This window comes from Trichosurus vulpecula, chromosome 1 (genome assembly GCF_011100635.1).
Source record: "Trichosurus vulpecula isolate mTriVul1 chromosome 1, mTriVul1.pri, whole genome shotgun sequence".
Taxonomy (NCBI): Eukaryota; Metazoa; Chordata; class Mammalia; order Diprotodontia; family Phalangeridae; genus Trichosurus; species Trichosurus vulpecula.
This window is the reverse complement of record NC_050573.1, coordinates 163,916,683-163,943,245: the sequence shown is the minus strand read 5'-3', so window position 1 is coordinate 163,943,245 and position 26,563 is coordinate 163,916,683. Positions and strand designations below refer to the sequence as shown.

The 26,563-nt window shown below is 38.3% G+C and overlaps 1 protein-coding gene across 1 annotated transcript; it reads right to left on the bottom strand.

Annotated features, from left to right (window-relative positions):
- On the bottom strand, nt 1-26,294 carry PSKH2 (protein serine kinase H2). Its single transcript, XM_036742424.1, has 3 exons — nt 26,077-26,294; nt 20,825-21,491; nt 1-285 (listed from the first exon to the last, which is right to left on the bottom strand). Exons 1-3 carry the CDS (start codon nt 26,292-26,294, stop codon nt 1-3), a joined length of 1,170 nt encoding a protein of 389 aa, XP_036598319.1.
- Nucleotides 26,295-26,563: the final 269 nt, after the last annotated feature.

The window sequence follows — 26,563 nt, the reverse complement described above, 5'->3', positions numbered from 1 at the left end:
TCATCTAAGGGTAGCAGTCTTATTCTTTCCCCAAGTATGTTTTGATCCATTAGAATGACAAGACTCAGAGGTCCATGCTGATCTGGAACACTGAGAATGGGGTGATGTCCTGAACATCAAGTTCCAGGAGATGGATCTTTGAAGATTCTTCATTGGAGATGTTATGGCCATGGTCATTACCCACGGGTGATTCAGAGCCTGCCCAGCTGACATGCGATGATTGGAATCCAATGTCAATAGTCTATCTATAAAGTCCTTTGCCAAGTTGGAAACATTTGGCCAAGGCTGAAATGAAAAAAGAAAAAGAAAATTGGAATTTGGATATTAGGTACATTTCGAATGCTGGACTTGGAGTCAGGAAGGCCTGATTTTAAAACCCACCTCTTGTACTTAAAATAGCTATTTGGCTGTGGGCAAGTAACTTATGGTTTGCAAAACTGGAATAGTGATACATGGAGTACCTCTACCTCAGAGTTCCTTTGAGTCTCAGAAGAGATAATGTATGTTTAAAAAGTACTATGCAATCGTTCTTACATAAAAGTCAAGTATCATTATTATTAAGAACAGAGCATATCCAATTCAATAGCTTTTTTGACATAAAAATACATGACTATTAACACAGAATGAACCCACAGCTCCCCTCCACTTTTAAGAGAGCCAAGCAGGACATTCTATTTACTAATTGTCCATTTAATAAGAGAGAATTCCTAGGTTCATAGATCTAAAGCTGGAAGGAATTTTAGAGGTCAGCTAGTCCAACATCCTCATTTTACAGGTGAGAAAACTGAGGCCCAAAGAGGCTAAGGGCTCAGGTGGTGTCAGTGTTCTTTCTACAATACTATACTCTCTCTTCATGGGGAATTCTTTCCTAGAAGCTAGGAAACTTAAAAGTTACTATATTAAAGGTTTAGAAGGGGCAAAACCCAGTTTTGTAGTAAACCTTGGGACATCTGTTGCATATACCAGAGACTTCTTAATTGATGGAGAAAATGCTGGTATAATATTTTATGCCTGAGTGGGGAGCAGAGTTAGTGTAAGAGCTTTGGAGGAAAAAAATACTCATTGAAAGAATATTTCTTCATCACACAGAGAACCAGACTCTTTGGGACTAACTTTAGGTATGTAAAGAAAGAGGAAGAAAGACTTGGGAAGCTGTAGACATATTAAAGGAAGCTGGCTTTCCAATATTTCACTGGGATAGTTTCAAGTTTTCTTCCCTAGGAATCCTTGAATGAGATTGAGGTCTCTCTCTTGGTTTGAGCTAAGAGAGCATCTCACTTCCAGAAAATAAATCATTTATTCTTATGTATTTTCTGATATATTCTAATTTCTTTAAATTCTTCCATTTTTGTTTGCCATTTGCTTAGGTTAATGGGTTTACTTGCTATTCACTATTTGTGAAGGTCTTTTGTGTAACCAGTGTTTGGTGAGAAGGTATTAAAGCTTAAAATAATGTGCTGAGGAGGTATAAGCCCCCTCCCCCCACCACCACCTTAAGATCAACCAGGAAAGAAGCTTTTTGTTTTAAAGCAAAATTATGTCCTTAAACCAGCAATATTTAGGGGAGCAAGCAGATATAATTCTGCTCCTGTACATTTCTCAGAGAGTGGAAAAGAGAGCACCTAGCCTTGTGGCCTTCTCCTACTCCCCTCAAGGGAGGAATGACAGTGTCTTTTGGACAGTGTAGGCAAGATCCCAGAGATATTTATCAATGCCTTTCAAGTGCTACATTTAGCTAACCTATGTGGATATATACACTTACCAAGGAATACACAGGAACATATTGGGCTGTTTCAAGGATCAAATGAGATAATATTTGTGAAATACTTACTGCACTGCTTGGCACATAGTAAGTGCTTAATTAATACTTGTTCCCCTTCCCCTACCTTTTTCCCTTATATATACAATTGGGAAAATACCTAATTCTGTGTTTACTATGCCCAATTACTTTTGGGTCCACTGAGTTCTATAATCCCGCAGAGGACATTGCTCTGTGGATTTATTACAGTTCCACAACTATGCAGGGGGAAAGGGAGGGAGAGGGGAATAATTGTTGCATTTCAATGAAGGGATTCTCCTGAATACAGAGTTCTCATTGTCTTCAATCAGCAGACCGGCACAGGAATCCAGTGTGCAGAGGAGATAGGACATAGCTCAGTAACAGCTACTAGCTCTATCTGACATTTGAATAGTTTAATCTGGATATGTTTACAGTATTTAAAATACATTATAAATACAACAGTAGCAATTCACATGGGAGATGGAAGGAAGCAGTGTTCCCTATAGTCAAACAGTCTATATTATCCAATGACCCAGAGCACCATAAGAAAAATGGATAATCTGCCTCTTCCCTCTACACATGAGAAATCCTATAAAGACTCAATGATTCCTTTGGTTTGTCTAAAACATTGTTTCTGTTTTTCAAAATTTTCCTCAATTCTAAATGTAAGGTCAGAATGCCCTGGAGGAAACAATGAAGGGCCTCCCTCTGAAGTTAATCATTAATGTTCCATCAGGGTGAGAGAAGTGGGAATGGGATCTCACTCTATGCATAGACATTCTACAGTATTTAAAAATGTAGCCTTTTACAATAATATTCAGAATGTGAATTGAGAAAAAAAACAATTTCACTGTTGGGCATAAGAATGGGACCTTTCTTTTGGTCTTTTACCTCCTTGTCCTATAACAAAAGATTAATAGCAGCTCTTTCTGTGCGGCCAAAATAAATAAATAAATAACCCCTGCCCTGCCCCCCCCCCCAAAAAACCTGGAATCCAAGTAGATACTCAATCATCGATTAGTAAATGACTGAACAAACTGAGGACTATAAAGGAGTGAAATATTATTGCCCCATAAGAAATAACCAATATGAGAAATTCAGAGAACCACTTGAATACTTGAAGTGTGAAGTGACGCTGAGGGAAGTAAACAGAACCAGGAAAGCAAGATACACAATGATCTATGATCACGTAAATGCAACGAACACTAAAATGAAAACAAGTACTGTGTGCAGAATTGTAATGACCAATCTTGGCCCCAGAAAAGAGGTGAGGAAATGCATCTCTCTTCTTTGGAAAGATAAAAGGCTATACAGAATGCTGCATAAGCCGTTCTATATAGAAGCTATGTCTGTTGGTTTTAACTATTTCTTTGTTACCAGGGAAAGTTCAACATGTGTACAGGCAGAGTAATGTTGGGGATATCTGGAAATGACCATGATGTAAAAACAAGTTATCAAAAATTCATTTTAAAAAAGAAATTAAAACTCAATATGTTTTTAAAAGAGAATATGAACAAATTAAGAAGCCACTCCTCTATTTCTTTAGAGATAAGAGAATTAACGATATCCATCTTAAAGCAACACACAGAGGGATCCAAGTACTGCCTATTATGAAATAACTACCCTGAAGTATATACAAAGCATTTCAATGGACATCAAATACAGTAACATACACTTTAATTTTGCCCAGATTTGGCTCTGAATTCATATAGTTTTATCTGGACTTCATTCTATTTAAATGAAGGTTAAATTGCATGTATCCCAAGCTCAAGAGGCAGTGTGAGGTAGCTGATGATAAAAGGAGAAACTTGGAATAGCATATAAGGGTTTAAAATGCCTATGACACGTACTGTTACCAGGGGAGACTCACGCATGAGAGCAAGTCATTTAACCATTTGATGCCCAGACCATTCTCTGAGATTATAAATTGTAGAACAGTTTTGAATCTACACTGATGTAAGGAATTTCTATCCCAGACATTCCTCACATATGAAATCATAGATCTGAACGAAAATAGCAACAACAACAACAACAAAAATGCTGGGATTGGTTATGAGATAATCAGCTAAACCTTTCTCTAAAGAGCGTAAAATATGTGCAATGCAGCTTCTAAGATGCTCATTAAGTTCCAGTAGAACATAAGTTTCTTATAGGCAGAAAATATTTCTTTTTCTTCTGTCTTTGTATCCCCAGTGCTAAGTATAGTACCTGACATTTAATTGGCATTTAATCAATGTTGAATTGATCTGAATTAAGCTTATACCAAATGCAAATATATTTAACGTTCAACTAAAGAAAATGAGTTGTGTCTTGAAAATACATATATACATGTTCCTTAAAAGTCTGTTTGTTTTGGTGAGGAGGAGAGTTCTGAGCATGATGACATCCAGGTCATATGCCCAACAAGATGGAAGAGTAGACATTTTCTCCAGTCCCCAAGAATCCTCAAAACAAAACAAAACAAAAAACCTCCAAAAGAGGGATTCATTGAAGTATTGAGACTCAGAGGTTAAATATCTTGACCATGGTCACATGGCTAATTAAGTGTGAGAGCCTTACCATGCTGCCAGATCATGCTGCCTCTCCTCTTATTTATTTAATGCGTATTGTTTGTGAAATATTCAGCACTTTTGTTTTTCCTCCTATTTTTTCCCTCCAGGTCTCTGTCCAGTTTTTCTTTCTCTTAGCATCCTTAGCAGAATTTCTAGAATTTAATTTTTTTAAGTGGAAGCCAAAACTCAAGCCAATCAATTCTATCACTCTTAAGTACCTTTGCAAAGCATTTGGTTCCATCATAAAAGTAGTCCAACATAACAGAAAACAGGACTAAATGTAGGAGACATCCAGAAAGAGAATCCTTCATTGTTTTTGTTTTTCTTTTCAGAAGCTCAAAAGATTGGTTCCATTGAATATTTTGTGTCATCTATGGATATCTCACCTCATTCTCATCTAGACTATTTCCACTCCATTTCCTTAGATAATTCAGAGTGTTCTGCCTCCTAATTTCATGGCTACATATGAGTAGTTGTATCATTTTTCATTTTCTAAGCCACATAAATGCCCTAATTTCAGTGATTTGTTTGTAAGACTTTCTATAACTACGCTTTTCTTTCTGGATATTTGTAGGTGGATATATCTTTGTTTTAATGTTGGTAGGTTTAAGTGAACTCTTGGTGATAATTCTTGGTTCTTAAGTTATTCAAATTTAACTTCCAAGTTCATTCTATAGCTTAAAAATAGATGGATTGGATCTGTCATATGCTCATCCCCTTCAGATTTCTAAGTAACAGGGCTAATCATGATCAAAAGGCACTTCTTACAAAGTCATTGGTATAATTGTCATATATTCTACTAAACAATCAGCCTGGAGACTGTGCATTCTTTCAGCTTGATCTTAAATTTTTTAAACTGTGATCAACTTGCTGAGTATGCTACTTGCTGAAGTCTAAGTAATTAACAGTAGATTTAATTACAGAGTTTTCAGAGTGTTGGAAAAACTAAGAACATCCCAAAAATTTAAGTAGATAGCTAGGCTGTAATTCAATGCATTAGGCTTAGAGCCAAATAAAAAATTAACATTTTCCTTGAAAAATAGCAGCAACTTTAAGCAAAACTGCTACTGGTGATCACCCTCTTAAATTAGTACCATCTTAACACATCTTACAATGCCTGGTTATTGCTGAATTTAGCTTCAAGTTGTGCAACTAAATTACACCTCTGCGTATCACAACTCAGGGACCCATTTTCTCTGGTTTTATTGGAAGTAAATTAATAGCACACTTGAGCACATAAAGAACATGTTATCCCTGGTCCTAAAAGTACACTGGGTAAAACCCACTCACCTTTGTTGGGTGATAAGTAACCCTAGAAATAATGTTTATATAGCAAATTTGTGGTCAAAGATTTTTTTCCCATTCTTTACTATAAGCTCCTCATTTTGGTTGACTTTGAATTAAAACTTTAACAAGGAACAGCTGCAAATTTTATTGTGATATTTCATCCAGTTGGGCATATGGCAAGTTTCCTGAAGGTAATATTGTAAAGATATTCACAACAGCATATTTCATACGTGATATCTATTTTCTGAATGAACATTGAAGTAACCAAAATTCATATGTGTAATATATATAAATATGCATATAAAGATATACAATATATGTAGGTATAATATGTACATATGTCTCAATATAGAAAAGTCTTAGTGAAGAAACTCTCTTGATTAATGCATATCAAGAATTATTTTTCAATTCAAGGTCTTAAAAAATATACTGAAGCACTGAGAAGTGGAGTGATTTGCCCAGGACCACAAAGTCAATATATATCAGACACACAAGAGTTGAGCCTGGTTTGTCTTGAATCTATAAATACACAGGAAACACAGAGGGAACCAATAAATAGGTATGAGGAGAACCAGGAGAGAGCAGTGTTACAGAAGTCAGAGAAGAAAGTGTGCAGGAGAAGATGGTCATTGGTACACAGTTATCCCTCCCCCGTGAGCTGGAAAATCCACATAAAAGTTTTTGGCCTCCCTTCATACCAGAGAAGAAGTCTCCTTTTTTTCTTTTTCTTTTTCATTTATGGAGTGTTTACAGTACCTTATTGTAAAATTTGTGTTAAGTATTTGATCATAGGCTCTGGGTCATCTGCTGGACTTCATGTGACATCTGCTGCTTCCACAAAACTCCAAAAAACTTACCTTTTAATTTATGCTGACCCACAATATATCAAAACCTCGATGGGGAAAGTTGCAATGTGGAAGGGATAATTGTAAAAAACTGCACAAAGGTCAATGAGATGAAACACAAAGGAAGAGAGATCTTTTCCCTATATTTATCAACTAGCAAGCATTCATTAAACATGTATAAAGTGGGAGGCACTGTGCTAAGTGATGGAGATATGAAGACAAAGTTCCTCTGGCCCTCAGGGAACTTATATTCTAATGAGGGATATAACATGTGCACATGTGAGTAATACAAAATAGATACAAAAGGAATTCTAGGTAGTTTTGAGAAGAGGTTCTCTAGCAGCTGGATGGGTAGGGAAGGTGAAGGGAAGACCCAGAAAGGCTTAATGATGAAGGTAACACTTGAGTTGAATTTTGAAGGAAACCAGGGATCTAAGAGACAAAGGTAAGAAGGGAGTGCATGACTCCCAGTATGAAGGTGTGGAGGTAGGAGATGGAGATCCTATTTGTGAGACAGTGGTAGGTACCAGGGTGGCTGAAACACTAAATGTAAGGAGAGGATTAATAAATTGTAAAATAGCAAACTGTAGGGGGGAAAAACTGGAAAGGGAGGAATGTTTCATATATATGTACATGTATATGTACAATGTTTCATATATATGTAGATAGGTATGTATATATAAATAGATATATTTGATAATAGATATATTGAGTGGTCCCTATTTGATCCTTGACGCAATGGGGAACCACTGGAGGTTGTTGAGCATTGGAGGTGATATAATCAGACCTGTACTTCAGGAACATCCCTTTGCCAGCAACGTACAAGATGAACGGGATTGGAACTTGGAGGGAGACCAAATAAGAGGCTGCTGCACCAGGAGGCTAGAGGTTAATGAGGTCCTCTACTAGGGTGGTAGCTATATGAGTGGGATAAGTGAAGACCTCTCATAAAATCTGAGCCTCAGCCTTACTGTAAATTGAGTGGGATGAATATAGGTGTGGACTTTTCAGCATGGCTCAGGGCTTCTGATGGACAGCTAGGCCTAAGTTTCAAATCGCCTTACCCGTAGGAATCCAAAACTTAGAGCAGCCTGACAGCCCCTCAGCACGAGCCTCGCCATATAAGGATAAAAGAGTTTTCAAGAGTTGGCATTGGCTAAATTATACCTGGGGTAGATTTCCCCATTTAGATTGTAAGTCTGAACTCCACCAATGAGAGTAAAAAGGTCAGTGCTGGGTGACGGTTGTTTGCGTTAGGTTTATAGCTGGGTTCTGCCCTCTAGGCGCTGCCTCTCCCTACCTATGGTTCCAAGATCACCCTTTCCCGTGAGATAGTAATAAAATTCATTTCTACTTTCCACTGGAGAAGCCTCTGAGTTTAATTTTGGGTGAAGTTGCTGTCCCACACATATATGAGTGGTGAGTAGCAAGAGAAATTAGTATTTGACCATTATATTATTAACCAATTGTTAGGGCAGCTAGGTGGTGCAATGCATATAGTAACAGCCCTGAAGTCAGGAGGACCTGAGTTCAATTATGGCCTCAGACACTTACTTGTGACCCTGGACAAGTCACTTAACCCCAATTGCTTCAAAAAAAAAATGTTAACTGGGATACAGGCTTTTCTTCTCTATTTCTTTATTGACACACAGCAAATGTAGAAGGTCAACCTCCAAAGGACATGACCAATTGAGATTATCCCTAACCCTGGGGGAACATGCCATTCAATCTTGGGTCAGACCCCACCCAACTAGGAAACCTTATTTAAAATGCTTAGAGTGTACAAAGAATCCAGTCTAAATGAGTTCTTGCCCCCAGGTAAAAAAAGCTCCTGTTCTTGTATTCCTCAATTAGAGTTTACTGTGACACAACTTATGAAGGAGAAAATCAACTATAGTAGTCTGGATGGAGATGGATTCCTCTTTCCAAATTGCTGGAGCCAGCTGAGTCTCATGATCAAGAAACATTCTTACTAGGAGGAACTGAAGACTTCTAACCCACCTCCTCATTAAATGCCCACCCATCAAAGTTTATTTTCACTTGTCAATGGCATTCCCTTTCAAAAAATACTTAAGGCTTTCAGGTTCTCCATGTTTTTGTCTTTGGTAAGAGAAACCACTGACCATCAATTTATTGATTGCCAGATAGCCTAATTAACAAATTGATTATTAATTGCTCAGAAACACCATCTCTCAGGGGTTTTTTTGACACAGAGGAGACATATGAGAGAGGTGGAGTAGAAACAAGAAATTTGGCAACTGCTTGGATACACACACAAATATGTATATGTGTGTGGACATATATATATGTACGTGTATGTGTGTGTGTGTGTGTGTGTGTGTAATAAGAATGAGGAATCAGGAATGACAGTGAGATTGTAAATCTGCGTGGCTATAAAGATGATGGTACCCTGGACAATAATAAGGGCATGTGGAAGAGAGGAAGGTTTGGGGAAGAAAGATAATGAGTTTTGTTTTGCACATACTGAATTTGAGATGCCTCCAAGATATTTAGCTAGAAATGTTCATAAGGTAATATGAGATCTGAGCTCAGGAGAGATACTAAGACTGCTTATAGAGATATGAGAGCTATCTGTGCAGAGATGAAAATTGAGAGAATTTCACCAAAAAAAAGAAAAGGTTAAGTGATTTGTCCAAGGTCACATAGGGAGCAAGCAAATAGTCAACTAGCATTTAATAGGTGCCTACCATGTGCCAGGTACTGTGCTAAGTGCTAGGGATACAAAGAAAGACCAAAAAAAAAAAAACCTGTTCTCAAGGAGCTCATAGTCAAAGGGAAGAGATAAGATGCAAATGACTGTAAAACAAAATATACAGGATAAATTGGAGATAATGAACAGAGGAAAGAAACTATCCTTAAGAAAGGTTGAAAAGGTCTTTTGCAGTAAGTGAGACTTTAACAGACTTGAAGGACACTTGAAAGAGGTAGAATATTTACTACAAAGAGGTATTTATTGCAAAGATAGAGCAAGATAATAAACTGTGTATACCCTTTGACCCGGTGATAATACTGCTAGATTTATATTCAAAAAAGATCAAAGAGGAAAAAGACTGATTTATGCAGAAATATTTGTAACAGCTATTTCTGTAATGCACAAAAAAAAATTGGAAACTGAGGAGGTACCCATCATTCAGAGAATGGCTATGTACAATATGGTATATGAATGTGATGGAATACTATTGCGCTGTAAGAAATGATGGAGAAGGTTTCAGAAAAACTCAGGAAGGTTTGTATGAACTAATGCAAAGTAAAATGAGTGGAGGGGTAGCTAGGTGGTACAGTGGCTAGAGCACCTGGCCTGGAATCAGAATAATTTGCGTTCAAATCTAGCCTCAGATACTTACTAGTTGTGTGACCCTGGGGAAGTCATTTAACCCTGTTTGCCTCAGTTTCCTCATCTGTAAATTAAAAGGAAAGTACAAACCACTCCAGCGTCTTTAACAAGAAGATCCCAAACAGAGTCACAAAGAGTCAGACCCAACTGAAACAATGAAACAGCAGGCAAAACCAGGAGAACAATTTATGTGACAATAATAGTGTAAAGACAAACAATTTTGAAAGATTTAGGAACTCTGATCAACACAATAACTAACCACAATTCCAGAGGAGTCACAATGAAACATGTTACCCCCTTTCAGATAGAGGGGTGATAGACTCAGAATGCAGCTTAAGACTTTTTTTTAAAGGACCAATGTGGGAATTTGTTTTGGTTGAGTATACATGTTTGTAACAGATTTTTCTTTCCTTCTCAATGGAGGTAGAAGATTGGGAGGTAGAGAATACAGACCTGGAAGTAAGATAAAATTGAATTTTTTAAAGAGGTTTTTGCAATATTGTATGTAAGAGATAGTGGTGTGAGCTAAGGTGGTAGCTATGTGAATGGAGAAAGTACTTGATGTGTGAGATCTGAAGACACAAACAGGTAAGACTTGACAACTGATTGGACTGAGGGGGTGGAGGTGAAAGGACTTGAAGATGAGTCAAAGATGGGAATCATGCAGTGACAAGAGAAATAGGTTTAGACCAGAGGTCCTCGATTCAAATTCTGGCTCAGACACTTCTTGTACAAACCACTTTATCTGTGCCTCACTTTCCTCCTATGTAAGATGGATGGAAGGACTACACCATTTTGAAGGAACATCTAATCAGCTAGAAAGAATTGAGCACCTCTAATAGATTTGTATTTCTATGTTTATAAAGCCTATAAATGTATTTCTTAATATACTATATATACTTTAAAACGTACCCAAGAAAAGAAATGAAAAAGGATGAGACAAAAATGAAATAAACATTATTTTTAAAAAAATTTTAAGTGCGAAGGTAAAGCAAGAAGTAATATCCAAATACCCCCACCTCCACCCCAACATCTTGAAGGCACATTCTCTATATCCTACCCCAGTTTCTGATAGAACAAGCTCAAAACTTAGTTCACTTCCTACATACTATTGTAGTTTAATCCTTCAGTCATGTCTGCTTTTTTGTGAGTCCATATGGAGCTTTCTTGGCAAGGATACTGGAGTGGTTTGCCATTTCCTTTTCCTGTAGAGAGGCAAACAGAGGTTAAGTAACTTGCCCAAGGTCACAGAGCTAGTAAATGTTTGAGGCCAGACTTAAACTCAGGTCTTCCTGACTCCAGAGACAGTGTTCTATCCACTGGGCCATCTAGCTGCCTCTAGCTCCCTACATAGTGTGGGTCCCCCTATGTTCATGTCTAGATGCAACATAACTACCAGATGAGCTTGTGTCTCTGCTACCACTGGTTTGGGGTCCCAAACAAAGGTTACTCCTAAAGGTCAATCCTTGATACTCAGTTCATTAATGCTGCACTGCCTGTGAAACCATGACTCTGGAATGCCAAGATGCCAAGAGAGGCTTTAATCTCTTTATAGGACACCATGAGTAAAGAAATCACCAAGATCTCCAAGAAGCAAATGAAGCAAAGTGAGAAACTGTAACTGAAGCTAATAGGACTTTTCAAATGCTTCCTCAGCCAATCGAAAAGCTTCCTCTTTAGCACGTGGTTAACTGACCAGAAGTAGTTACAGAGTATCTACCCATGCTCCCCAGTCTGTCTCTCCAAAGTATTTCCCTTACAAGTGGTCACTACTCTCTAAGAAGCAGCATCCCATCATCTGCCATAGAGAGGTATCATCTTAGCAAACTGATGGGCTATACACATGCCCTGGACCCTCATTATGCAAGATTTCTTAAAAATAATTAAGCATATTTAATCATACTATTCTCACTAAAATTTTTATTAAAAATGTTTTAGTGAAAACAAAATTATTTTTGTACCATTAATGAAACAGTATTTTATCTTTATCTTATTTTATTAATTTTACAATGTACATAATTATTAATATAGTGGTATATGTATAATATTTATAAATAAGTAAATATGTACATATTGCAGGCATATGCTCAATATTTTTATTCTGAAGGGGTGTGTGAACAAAAAAGTTTGGAGACCACACTCTATGCTGTTTCAAAACTTTTCCTCAAACTCCTAATAATGCTTCCCTTATCCTCTCAGATAAGATATCCTTGCCTCCTTTTTTACTAAGAAAATGAGGGCTATCTCAAGCTCCCTGTTTTCCACACCTCAAAATCCCTCTACAACTCTACTAATCCTGAGGAGGCCCGTCTTCTTACCAAAGCCAACCCCTCTACCCCCTTTACCTATGTTCTTGATCCTTTTCTTTCTTGCTCTCTATCCCTCTGTCCCTGTCTAGTCTCTCTATCTTAATCTCTCTCTCTGTCTCTCTCTTTCTCTCTCTCTCTCTCTCCCCCTTTCTCTCTCTCTCTCTCCCTCCTCCCCCCCTCCGTGTGTGTGTGTGTGTGTGTGTGTCTGTCTGTCTATCTGTCACCTTTCCCCTTAGCTTTCATACCATGGCCCCTCTCCTAGTTCTCCTCCTACTTTTCTGTTTCTTTTTTCTTCTTCACTGGCTCATCATCACCTCCTGCTCCTACTATCCCTGGGTGTTTTCCAAGGCTCTGTCTTAGACTGGTTTTTCTTCCCTCCTTATACACACGCTTAAAATTCTCATCAGTTCCCACATGTTCAAGTATGATCTTTATGCTGAAGACTTTCAAATATCAAGCTAATTAACAGCAAACATTATTGGAGGAACTCAGGTTCCTGTGAGCAATGAGCAATGAATGTGAGCAAGAACATTAAAAGTAACCCTTACCCAGGGGAGTAACTTGGGGAGTGGGAAAGGATGCCAGCACTTTGCCTTCAGCCGTAGTGCTATCTCTCCTCTCTTTGGCCAGAAGGGAGGGCATTTTGAGCTTCAAAGGATCTAGAGGAATTCTGATTTCTTTTATTGTTGTTATTGTTGTTCAATTTTATTTTATTTCCATTTCCAAATTCTCTCCCTCCCCTACCCATTGAGAAGGCAAGAAACAAAAATATGAAGTCATACAAACAAATTTCTGCATTAGTCATGCCTCACCCCACCACATGCACAAAAGAAAAAGAAAGAGAAAAAAAAATGAGTCATTTGGCACTCAGAGTCCATCAGTTCTATCTCTGGAAGTAGATAGCATTTTTCATCATGACTACTTCCTAGTTGTGGTGGGTCATTGTGTTGATCAGTTACTAAATCTTTCACAGCTGATTATCTTTATAATATTGCTGTCACTCTGTAAACTGTTCTCCTGGTTTTGCTTGTATCAGTTTATACAGATCAATTTATACAGGTTTTTTTCTGAAACCATCCCCTTCATCATTTCATAAAGCACAGTAGTGTTCTATCACAATCTCACAAACCTCAGCTTGTTCAACCATTCCCCAATTGATGGGAATCCCCTCAGTTTCAAATTCTTTGTCACCACAAAAAAGAGCTGCTATAATATTTTTTGTACATTTGGGTCCTTTTCCTTTCCTTTTAATCTCTTTTGAGTATAGACCTAGTGGCAGTATTGCTATGACTAAGGGTATGCACAATTTAATAGCTTTTTAAACATAGTTCCAAATTACCTTCTAGAATGAACTCATTCACAGTGCCACCAATAGTGCATTAAACCTATTTTCCCACATCCCCTACAGATTTATCATTTTCCTTTTCCTTTACCTTAACCAATCTTATGGGCATGAGGTACTTCAGAGTTATTTTAATTTGCATTTTTGTAATTATTAATGATTTAAAGCATTTTTCATATGATTATTGGGAGCTTTGATTTCTTCTTCTGAAAACTGCCTGTTTATATCCCTTGACCATTTATCATTTGGGCAATTGCTCTTATGATTTTTAATTTCTCCTCTTCTCATTGGTGAACTAACATCATCACCCAAGACGGAAGCATCTGGTGGCAGAGTCTGCACTGGGAGCCAAGAACAGTTTAGATGCATAGTCAAAGCTCTACTAAAAGTAGCAAAGAACCAATACCATGCCTAAGGGGACCTTCTTGAGCATCAAGGGGAGAAAAGGACTTCCAAAAACCAGGGTCTGTGAGTTACCTCTAAGCCACATTTGGTTTCTAAACTTGATCCCATTCTCCCCTAGTGGAAAGTGTGTCTCAGGCTTTTGGTGATATGTTTTGTACCAACTATTCATATTGTACCACCTTAGTAAATATCCCTTTCTAAAAGCTACTTAAATCTGGCTGACTGAATTATTTTTAACTAAAATTCTTGGAGGTAGGGAGAGAAGAATAGGGAAGCTTACTGGTGGAGACCCTCTCCAAACCCTCCGGGGCACTCCTAGAGTCCTGAAGGGACAGAGTATACACATTCTAGGGATCCAGCTCATGAGTGTGAGTAGGAGTTGGAAGAGTACCCCCAAAGCATGTGTTAGATTTGAAATATTCTTGTTTGTGCCAATGCTCTGTCTCTTCTCCCCTTTTCACCCCAGTTGAATATGAACTCCTTGAGGACAAGATCTATTTTGTTTGTGTCTTTGTATTGCCAGTACCTGGTACAATTCCCTGAACCCAGTAGGTGATTAATAAATTTTGAATTTAATTGAGTCAATGTAATCAGTACAATGTCATCTGGGAACAGAAAAAAACTTTACCATCAGTAAAATGCATAATTCATAGGGAGAACAAAGCAAGTATGACTCTCATTTTCCAGCTTCCAAGAATTTCCAGTCAGTTTCTTTCAGTGTTCTTCCAACACCATTTAAGCCCAACACCTGATTGTAATAAAAACAATATACCTGTTGCCTTCCATCATTCTTGCCTCTTTTGTCCTCAATTCTAACAGGGTGAATTCTATACAGTCAAAGTAAAATGCATTCCTGCCATTTTGATCCTTGAAAAATTGATCATTGTTAATGACTCATATGTGAGAGATAGGGAACACAGCCTCTCAAATTAAGTGAAGCAAGGCAAGGAAGGAGGAAAGAAAGAAGTTAATATCAGAAAATGGAATTAGGTCCATCTTGCCAAATAACAACAGCAAAAGACTTTCTAAATAGCTTCAATCAAAGCAATATGTTTTTACTAATGAGAAATTCTTGAGCATCACAATTTTAATGAACATAATTACATGGAAAATAAACCATAGGAACTGAAAACTGAAGCAAATTATAAAAATTATGACTTGGCAGGCAACCTGAAATATGTAATAATTATTACTGGAATTCCAGCCCTGGTGGAAAGAGAATGGGGGGAGATGGAAGTGTATAATCTTTCTCTAGTGCAGCCTCTACTCTTGTACCTATTTAATAGTCTGAAAGAGGAAAGATGCAAGAAAGAAGTGTGATACAAATGATGGAAGATGGGAGAAGATGGGGAGACACTGGAGCTGTGAAAGGAGAAAATGAGCACCATCAATCAGACCTTTCATTACAGGGCTGTGTTCTAGTGTGTAAATACAACTCTGTGTGTGAGCAGCTTTTTCTTTACTGAGAGAATCATTGGCAAATACACATGTCTTTCAAATTGGTCGGTGCTAGTTCCTAAGATTATAAGACTTTCTACTTACCAAATACTGTTTGACCAGTTAGCTTGGTGGTTATGTCCATTCCATCAGCAACTTCTGCTTTCAAGTAACTTATAGAGGTGCCAAGAATATGTGAGGTCCCTTTTTCCCTTCATTAGCAACAATAGTGACAATTCATCTTTCAGGTCCCCTAGGCTAATATTAAACTAGACTTCCTAGACAACTCCATTTCGAAGATGAAAAAGGTGACATTATTAGTTGATTAAGACTGTGAACTATTAAAATATTTGTACTGTAAAATACCATATAGAAACTTAGCAATAGAACAGATATTTAAATTGATAGTTTTGCAGGTTTTCATGAATTTTAGTTAACATCAATAAACATTTATTAAGTGCCTACTATGTGCCAGGCACTGTACTAGGCATCAGAAATACTAAAACAGTGGCACAGTGAGTAGAGCACCGGTCCTGGAGTCAGGGGGTCCTGAGTTCAAATCTCTACCTCAGACACTTGACACACTTACTAGCTGTGTGACCTTGGGCAAGTTACTTAACCTGGATTGCCCTGCCCTTCCCCCCTCCAAAAAAAATACTGAAATAAAGGCTGGGGGAAGGGGGAGGGAAGCCCCTGCCTTCGAAGAGCCCCCACATTCTGCTAGAATAAATAAACTTTAAACTAAATTTTTTTCATATTCCTTAATCATGAAGCCTTAATAAAGGCATTAGCAAAAGGATTTAAATTAAATTAAAGACAAAAGGACTTAACATCACTAGACCACATTACAATATTCTGTTTTATATCTATGCTTCATTCACAAGGTAGACATGATAAACCAGAGATATAACTAATAGCTTTTATGCTTTGGACCAAAATGCACCTCCCATGTTTCTCTTCGAAGTGATCGAGAAGTAGAGCCTTGGAGGTTTCAGAGATAGTCAAAGCTTCTGTTGGAAGTGTTCAAGAGGACATTTCTCCACCCCTGATGTGCAAAATAGAAGCCAAAATAGAAGCCATTACAATGGCCATTTAATGTGACCAAAGAGAAATTATCCCTTGGTAAGCCCATTGTCCTTTCCTCCATAAGTTTTTTTTTCTAGGTCAACTCTTAACAGTGCCTGTTTGACCTCTTCGCTTCTACTACGCAAATTCATCCTTCCAATGAATAGATATATCTTTTCCCACATTCCTTAATTTTCTAGAGATAATAAGATTAATCTCAGCTAGTAGAAGTATTAGCATGTAGTAGTGTGTATGGGAGGTGGGGGGAGGGAGATTGGGGACATGGAATGGGTGAAGTATTTTAAATGGCCTTAATCTGACTTTGAGTCCAACAGAAGTTTAATAACTTGCTCAAGGTAACATAGATAGTAAAGTAAGTTTTACTTAATTTCTTCATCTGTAAAATAGGCAGATTGGATTAAATGATCTCTAAGATCTCTTTCAGCTTTGAGATTTTATTATCTGTGAAACTGATTAAATTCAGGTTAGCTCTCATAAATCAAAAGCTTGTACTTCACTGAAACTACCAAAAGCAAATGCTCAGAACAGTGGAATATGTGAGATCCAAAGATATTTTTGTCATGTATTTTATTTGAGGATTCCTGACAACTTCAAAAGTGTTTATTAAATGCCTTCTATGTGAATTACCACTGAGGCATATCATGTTGATACATGTGAGAGATTATAAAATACAATTCCTGCTCTCAAAGAGTTTATAATTTCATCGGGAAAATGAAGTGTAATCCTACTTCTGCCCAAGCTCAGGTCATCTTTGTGGCAAAATTGGCCTGCATTATATAAACAGGAGAGACAACACCTAATTGGCTGGGAGAATTTGGAGTGTGATGCTATTAAAAGGACTTTATTTCAGGTAAAGTTTGTTGCAGGGACTTTGGAAAGACATTTTGGGGAACACACATGGAAAGGGGAACCTCTAGGGAGGTTGTTAGAGAGAGAGACTTTTGAATAGAGGACTAGACCAGCACCATCATGTTCCTTGATCTCCAGGATTTGCAGTTCTAGAAACGCTAAGAGTGGACTTTCTCTGGGTAAGATTGTTCTTACTCCTAATTTGAGCTCAGATCTGATCTCATTCCCAGCTGATGAACTCATTTACTCTCTGTATTTGTTAGTATATTTGAATCTGTAGAACTCTAATTCTATTTGCTGTTTTGCTTGGGAAAACAGGTTTACTTAATTCACTATTTATGATGTTCATTCATGCAACAAGCATTTGGTAGGAAAGGCTTAAGCTGGCAAATTAAGGTAAGGACTATCCTTAATAAGAAGAATAATTAAGGGAGCATTTTGCCTTCTGAACTCCTAATATTGTGCCTCTAGACCAGAGGTTCCCAAAGTTATTTGGCCTTCTGCCCCCTTTAAAAAAAAATTACTCATCACCCTCCTGGAAATCTACTTTCTTTAATCCTTTAACAATTTTTTTTTAATTTGTGTCATTTCAAAAAAAATAATTTTTTAAAAGGATGCATCTTAAATTTAACAATTTATTGTAAATTGGTGGGGTTTTTCCTGCATCGAAATTTTGATGATGTAATATTGCATCATGTAACTATATAGTATCATGTTGTAAACAAGTCATTACATGCACATATTCCTGCTGATGCGTACTGGACTTCCCAACACTGCCTGATGGGCTTTCCTGCCAACACTTGCTTGTTAAGACCTATCAGTGGACTTGAGCACTGATCCATTATAACTTTCATTTTGTGTGTTTATTTGGAAAATAATATAATCACTGTGACTTTAACTGTATTTACACAACAAATAAAATATGTATGAATGGTTCTTCAAAATTTTCTCTTCTTTCCTTATGCTTCCACCACTCCCTTATTTTTATTCAATACCCCCCAATTGCACCTGAGGCTACTACCACCCCCCTAGATCTTCCAACACCCATCAGGAGTAGTATCACCCACTTTGGGAACCCATGCAGACTAAAGATATTTGAGAGGTGACAGAGAAATATAAATCTAACTTGTAACCGTTTTTGGAAGCTGTAGTGTGTATGTGCTGTATGCTGGTGGCATCAACACAGCTTTTCTCCTACTTTCTAAAAAGGTAGGTCAGATCTCATCCATACCACCAGAAGGCTGTGTCTAAATATTTGGACAGTCACACACACACACATACACACACACACACACCTTATAGCAACATATAGACATGAAGCAATTAGATAATCCTACATCATCTTTTTATTATGCTGTTAAATGATAAAATAAGCAATGCAAATATTAAGTGCCATAGGACTTCAAAGGCTGGCAAGGATGAACTTGAACTTGTAAGAATTGGGAGGGGGGGAGAGAAGGAGGACATTTTAGACAACAGAGTGACATTTAAGTGACTCATACAGGTCATCAACATCCCAAAATGAAGTAGTTAATCTTATAGTTAATCTTCAACTTGTAACTGATTTAGTATTGGTGTGAAGTGAGGAAATGGAATCCTATCACACACAAAAGGAACTTACCAAAATATTTGATATTCATAACAAATATTTCTCCTCACTTTGTTATAGGAAACAATACACATGTCATTCTCATTCTTTTTCTTATTTATTAATCACAGTCTCAACTAACAATAGGAAATTAAAATATTTTTTCCATATATGGATACATTATTTACTCATGGATTCCGTAGAGAAGGGCAAACAAAAGTAGGCACTCAACAACGTCCTTGAGCTAGGGGTTCATATGTAGTCAAAAGGACATTTTTATCTCATACTCATACACAATGGGTCTATGTCTACTCTCCATTTATTTTTGTTATTTACATAACAAAAATTTCATGAACTTAAAAATGAAAGATCATAGAATTATCAAATCTAACCTTCTAATTTTTAATAATAATAGGTACTATAAGCACTTTAAGACTAACAAATCACCTTACAAATATTTCATGTTATCTTCCTAACAACCTGAGAGGTGGGTGCTGCAATTGTTCTCATTTTACAGATGAGGAAACTAGGGGCAAACAGGGTGAGTGACTTGCCTAAGGTCATATGGATAGCAAGTATCTGAAGTTGCATTTGAACTCAGGTCTTCTAACTCCAAGTTCAATTCTCTATCTACTTTACCATCTAGCTGTCCCCTTTCCTTTTACATGAGGCAGAGACCCAAGTAGTTTAAGAGACTTATCCAACATCAGACAGGCAGTAAGCTGTTGTTGTTGTTCATCCTTCTTTCTCAAAGAGGGACTAGTGACATCATAAGGGTGATGTCTTGACTTGAGCATGAATTGGATTAAGTGAGGCAGAGCTTCAAAAAGTCCAGTGGCAAGACAAACCTCAAGATGACCAGCAATGGCCTAAGATACAGTGGGTAGGTAACCTTGACCTTTCTAAATTAAGGTCTTTCCCAGGTCTCAGTTTGTCTGAGGCCGTGGCTGTTCAATGAGTAAGGGCTAGGTAAGAGTTGAGACAAAAAAATGGCCCAATTTGCCATCACAAAACTATCAATCTAGGAGGGGAAGACCCTTAGAATTTCTGGCAAGAAGAGACAAAACAATTGCCATTTACCCTCATTCTAAGCCATCAAAACCTAAATAATGAGCCACAAAGATGGGCTGGGAGCTATTTATGAGGGGCTAGTCAAGTAGCTCCATTTGAAACACAATGGGCTTTCTTAAAGCCTGTTTTTTCAGAGCTATATTTTAAGAAATCATAAATAAAAATTGCAAAAATTGCAAAGGACAAAACAAATTGTCCTAGCTTTTTTGAAAAAAGAAAATAATAATAAATAGAATTTTTTTAAAAATCTAGGCTCTAAACTCCAAAATGTTTTATAAAATATAAGAGACCAAAAATTATATTCCTATGGACAAAGCACCCACACGTAAGGAAGGGGACCACATTTGATGAGGAGAAAGAGGAGGAAAAAGAAGAGAAGGAAAAATAGCAGCATTCCCCAACTTCCACTTGAATTGGTAGGTTCAGTCCCCAAAGGACAGCTACTACTACATTCAGATAACATGGTAAAGATAGTTAATACAAAACATTCTCCTAAAACCTGGTTTACTCCTTCCCAGAAATACACACAGCATCCACGGGAAGAGGAAGCTTAAACTTAGACCATAATAATAATGAGGCAAATGTGTAAGAAATAGTGAGTAGTAAGTAGCTGAGCCAAGTCCTCAGATTCTTAATCCAGTGTTCTTTCTTTTATACTACAATAACTTCATTAGTTACACATCTATTAAAACTGTAAGTCCCCATAAAAGATTAAAAGTCTCATACAAACTGAGAGGCTGGAACACTGGGAAGCTGCTCTGTGTTGAGGGCCTTCCAGAATACATCAACATACTTAGCAAACACTTAAAGTTCATCAACACACGCAGCTATTCAGGGCTATGACTCTAGGTACCAACAAGATTCCAATCAAATACTATCCAATAGACTAAGTTAATACACATAAAACATTTTACTCACTTGTCCCTTGTAGCTGTATTTGCCTTTTAGGATCTTCCTATAAAGTCTCGTGTGGTTTTCATCCTCAAATGGCAGGGAGCCACTCAGTAAAATGTATGTTATGACTCCAAGGGCCCACATATCCACTGCATTTGTGTATGGTTTTCTAGACAGAATCTCTGGTGCTATATACTCTGGTGTCCCACAGATTGTATTCATGGACCAGTTACCATTTTTGTTACCAGAGCATGCCAACCCAAAATCTGTGATTAAGATCTTTGACTCTGCCCCTGGGTGATAATATAAGAGATTTTCGGGCTTCAGGTCCCTGTGAGTTATTTGCAAACTGTGCAGATACCTTACTCCATCAATAACCATCTTGAGGATTATAATGGCATCCCTCTCTGTGAATGTTCCCTGGGAAATAATTCGATCAAAGAGTTCTCCTCCTGTAGCCAATTCCATCACTATGTAAACTCGATCCTGCGCTTCAAAGATCTCTATGAGCTGGACAATATTGCAGTGACTGACTCGCCGGAGGACACTCAGTTCGGATTCACATGCTTCTCTGCCTTCCTTTACTCTGGTTTCCACCATTTTTATTGCAAAAGGCTTCTTGGTCACTCTCTGCTCCACTCTCACAACTTTGCTGAAACTTCCTCTTCCAATAAGAGCCTGGATATCATATCTAATGAAAAACAAATAGACCTGTCATCCATCTAAAATTATTGTTCTCTAAACATATCCAGGATCCCTGGAGGGACCCTCTTCCCAACCCTCATGCTGTAATATATACCTCTACAAAAGGGAAATTAAATTTTTTTAACTAGTTCATTTCCTATAGCAATATGAGATTTATAAAATATTTTCCACTCAACCCTGTGAAGTAGGTATTATTGTTGTTGTTGTCCCCATTTTATGCGTGAGGAGATTGAAACTCAGAGAAGCAAATGGACTTGCACAGGTCACATGAGTAGTATGTGGTAGCCAGGACTTTAACCCAAGGTTTCAAGACCATTGCTAAAACCCAAACCTGATATCGACCATGTCGTCTCAGTTGATGTGCTAGTTGGCTTTGCTCAACTGCTTCCTCCCACCCCTTTTTTTAAATCATGTCTCTTTAATCTTTTAATTTTCAAAGTGCGCAGAAAAGAACACAAGGTAAGATGGAAACACAATCAGAACAGCTTTGAAAATTACATCTTGAATTTATTAGTCGGTCATTTATTAGACACTTACCATGTGCCAGGCACTATGCCAAATGCTGAGGCACAAATCAAGGCAAAAACATGGTCCCTACCTTAAGGAGGTCACATTGCAAATAGAGGGGTAGAGGGAGAGAGAGCAACATGCAAACAACTACATACATATAACATATATACAGTATCAATGGAAGGTTATTTCAGAGGGAAGCACTAGCAATAGAAGGGAAAAGGGAGGGAACCAGGAAAGGTATTCTGCAAAAGGCGGAATTTGGTCTGAGCTTGAAAGGAAGTCAGAGAAGCCAGGAATCAGAGGTGAGGAAGGAAAGCATTCTAGGAATGGGAGTGGCAGGAAAAAATGGCGTGGAATGGGGAGATGGAGGGTCTTGTGCCAGGAAAGAGCAAGAAGACCAGCACTACTACATCATGGAGTACATGAAGGGAAGTAAAGTGTAAAAAGACTGGAAAGGTAGGAAAGGGACAGGTGGTGAAGGGCTTTAAAAGCCAAAAAGAGGATTTTATATTTGGTTCTAGAAGTAATAGGGAGCCACTGGAATTTATAAAGTAGAGGAATGGCATGTTCAGTTCTGTGCTTTAGGAAGATCATTTTGGCAGCTGGCTGGAGGATGGACTAGAGTAGGAACAAACCTGGATCAGGGAGATCACCCTGCAGGCTAATATTAGAGCCTAGAACAGAGCTGATGGGGACTTGTACCAGGGTAGCTAGAGTTTCACAGAAAAGAAGAAAGCATATAAAAGATGTTGCAAAGGTCACCATATTGGATATGGGGAGATGAGTGCAAGTGAGGTGTCGGGGATGATATTGAGATTATGAACTGGGCAGCTGAGAGGAATGGTGGCTCCCTTGGCAGTTAAAGGAAACCTGGAATTAAGGGAGGGTTTGGAAGGAAAAATAATGAGTTCTCTTTGGAACATGCTAAGTCTGAGATACCCAATAGACAATTGGAGATTCGAAATTAGAGTGTAAGAGAAAAGATTGGGTTGAAAAAATAGAATCAAAAATTATCTCTATAGAAATAATCGAATCCATGAAAGCCACAATTGAACCTATTTTATTGTACATGTAAACTATTCTTTTTCTGTTCTGTGTATAATGAAATTCTCATTTTTATTTTAAGTTCAAAACAAAAATAAATGAAAAATGTGCCCAGAAATATGATTATTTACCTTTAGTGAAAGGGAAAGAAGCTATCAGGCCAGAGGGCTGGCTGTAAACAGCTTCTTGTTATTAATAATTAACTTTGCTTTCAAGAAAAGCTCCATGAGGGCTGGGACTGTCTCACTTTTGTCTTTATAGCCCCAACAATTAGCATGGTGTCAGACACATAGTAGGCACTTAATAAATGCTTGTTGCTTAATTGATTGTAAGTCTCTTGAGAGCAAGAATTACAAATAATTCATTTTTGTTTCTCTCCTGTAGCTCCCAGCATATAGCAGTTACTCAATAAAAATTTGTTGAAGGACTCAGGGAAGGAAGAAAATTGAACTGTGGCAACAAGCCTCAGTTACATTCTTCAGGACTCAGAAGCTGCCTTACTATCAAATAGGAAAGATTGAAAACAGTGACTTTTCACAAGCTCCTGACAATTCCCTAGGTGAGGATAAGAGAGTCCTGATGCCCCATTTGAGAAAATTCTCTGGACTTGCTTTTTCTAAGCAGTAAACACAAGTTTTAGGAGAATGTAAAACCATTATCAATAATTTATGGGCTACTCTCTCACAGAGAAAGCAACCCAGTCAGGTAGAACATCAACTGAAAACAGTTCAAGAGCTCCCCTCCTGACCCGGATTTATTGTGTGACCTTGAGAAATTAAACATTTAGAACATGAAGAAAGGCAATGCTAGGCTCAGAATCTTAAAACCTGCTTCACTGCCCTTTTTTTAACCACAGTACACTGTCTTTCCTTTAAAGTGTGAAAATGTGTGTGTGTGTGTGTGTGTGTGTGTGTGAGAGAGAGAGAGAGAGAGAGAGAGAGATGAAGAAACATGCAAACCAGCAAATAACAAAAACGTGAAATATTTTAAACCCTACTGAAGATTCCTATTTTAATTTCAACAGTATGCTTTAAAATGGGGGGATTCCCTCAACTTTTTGCATTTTTATTATCTCTCTCCCGATTTATTTGTTCCATATTTTGTACTGCTTACTGAGTAAAAAAAAAATAATAGTAACATTTCTACTGACTTACTGAAAACATCTTTGTTCTAGGAAATGCTTTTTAATTTTCTGGTCAATTAGTTTATCAAAATAGGTAGCAATTTAACCATCTTCAAAAGATTCTTCTCTTCCCTTTCTTCTGGTTATTTATTCACAGAAATATTCATTGTGTTCTCTGAACACAATCACAGGCATTTTCATTTCTAACACTTTGTGAACTAAGAAGACATCTCAAATGCATGTTTCACCTTCACTCTAACATAAATGAAAGCATTTTGCAAACACTAATTTATTGCTTTTCCCCTTGACTTGAAAGGTAGAACCATTTGCTCACTAAATTAATCATCGGTTATCAGACAATACAATTTCTGGGGGTCCAACCTCTTTTGCTAAAATAAAGAATGCTTTAGTCAATGAAGATAAACTGCATTTATTCAGCAAGTATTTTAGAGAGGCCTGTGTCATTGGCATTCAAGGAAAGGGCAAGGTTTTAAGTCTAGCTTTAAAGTGGTTGAAATGAAATTGGTTCAAGAGGAATGACAAATTTCCAGCAGCATTATGCCAGGTCTTACCACATTATAAAACTTGACTTCACTATTTCTCTGGATTTGAATTCATCACTTAATAGATAGAATCATAGATTTACTTAGAGGCCAGCTAATAATAATAACTAGCTTTTATCTAGAGCTTTAAAGTTTGCAGAGTACATGGGTTATTTCATTTGATCCTCAAAACAACTCTGTCAGGTAGGTATGATTATTATACAACCTCCTTTTTTTTCCTTTTAACAGATGAGGAAACTGAGGCTCAGAGAGGTGAAGAGATAGGATTTGAACCAGACTTCTCTGACTCCTGATGTGACACACACAGGAAAAACATCCACAGCTTCTGGTGATGAGCTTCTCCTTACAGAGCTGTTAGATAGCATTTCTATAGCATTGACTATGTGCCAGTCACTGTGCTAAGCCCTCTTTACCAATCTCATTTGATCCTCACAATAACTCAGCGGGGTAGGTGCTATTATTATCTATAGTTTACAGTTGAGGGAACTGAGACGGAGGTTAAGTCAAGTTACTTGCCCAAGGTCCCACCGCTAGTGTCTGAGGTAGCATTTGAACTCGGGTCTGATTCCAAGTCCGGCCACCAGCTGCCCCTAAACCTTAAAGTGATATTTAAATGCTCATTGATGACGATGATGGTGATGATGTTCATGGTGGAGGGGGGTTCAGATTGTCTATGACAGAATGGAAAGATGCCTGGACTACAAAACAGACTTTCTCCCTTAATTAATCCAGGTTCTGCCACCCAATAGCTGTGTGACCTTAGGCAAATCACTTAATCACTCCGCCTGTTTCCTCACCTGTGAAAAGATGAGGTCGGATTAGATGTGGGGCTGGGATTTACTTCCAACTCAAATCCTCTGACCTCCCTGTACAATCTCTTTTGGTTCAAAGGTTCTACCGCCTGTTCTTTGATGTACTACAGGTAGAAAGGGAGGGCTTGAGTTAGCTTAAATGCAGGGAGCTGGTGTTAAGTGGAGAGATGCAGATTCCATTGTACCTAATTTCCCAGTCTTTTTAGGACTAGACATGATTTGCAGCCAATGAGAACCACAAGGGACCTCAAGTCCTCTCCGGTCGCGACCTTAGTTTCTTCATTAGTAAAATGGAAGGATTGTGCAAGACAATCTCAAAGATCGTTTTCTGGCTCTAAGTCCGCTATTTTACATTTCTACAGTAATGTGATGTTCCATACCTTCCTTCCCCCCACCCCACCCCCGAGGGGCCTTTAACACCGGCCGGCCGAACTCTCCACGCCTACAGAGAGGAATCCGCCGTGTGCCCACCACACCGTGCCCCTCAGTGCTCAGGGGATCTCTAGGGCGCTTTACCTGGCAGTTACCCGGGGGTCGAACTTGGCCCGGTATCTGGCCACCTGCATTTTCTGAGCCGCCTCTGCTGCAGCTTCGCGGGTTCCCTTGTGCCCAGCCTCCCCCTGCCCCGTCTGCAGTGCACCACAGCTTCCTTTCCCCACTCCTTTTCCCCAGCTCCGGTGAAAAGAAGACCCCGGCAGCTCCGGGACCACTTTACTACTGGTCCCACAGCCCATAGTCCGTCTGCAGGGGCAGAGCCCATCCAGGAGCAGCAAATGAGTAGAGGACCGAAGGGGCTGACACTTCTGAGACACTTCTGAGGTTTCCCAGGGAAACCACCCATTTATCCATTCAGGGGACCAAATCCCTTTCTCTCCCCCTCCCCCATACACTTGGGAGAGGGAGAGGGCACAGGAGGAAGATCTCTATCACTGCCCCAGGTCCTAGAACTGGTGGTTAGCGGCTAACCCTGCTCCCCTCCCCCCACTCCCACTCCCACTCCCTG

What these genes read in the sequence shown, in the direction of transcription:
- PSKH2 (XM_036742424.1), bottom strand. Translation starts at nt 26,294, where the DNA reads ATGGGCTGTGGGACCAGTAGTAAAGTGGTCCCGGAGCTGCCGGGGTCT. An exon ending in GACCCCCGGGTAACTGCCAG is followed by an intron (nt 21,492 to 26,076) that starts GTAAAGCGCCCT and finishes GTTTTTCATTAG; the next exon opens with ATATGATATCCAGGCTCTTA. An exon ending in AATACAGCTACAAGGGACAA is followed by an intron (nt 286 to 20,824) that starts GTGAGTAAAATG and finishes TTTTCATTTCAG; the next exon opens with CCTTGGCCAAATGTTTCCAA.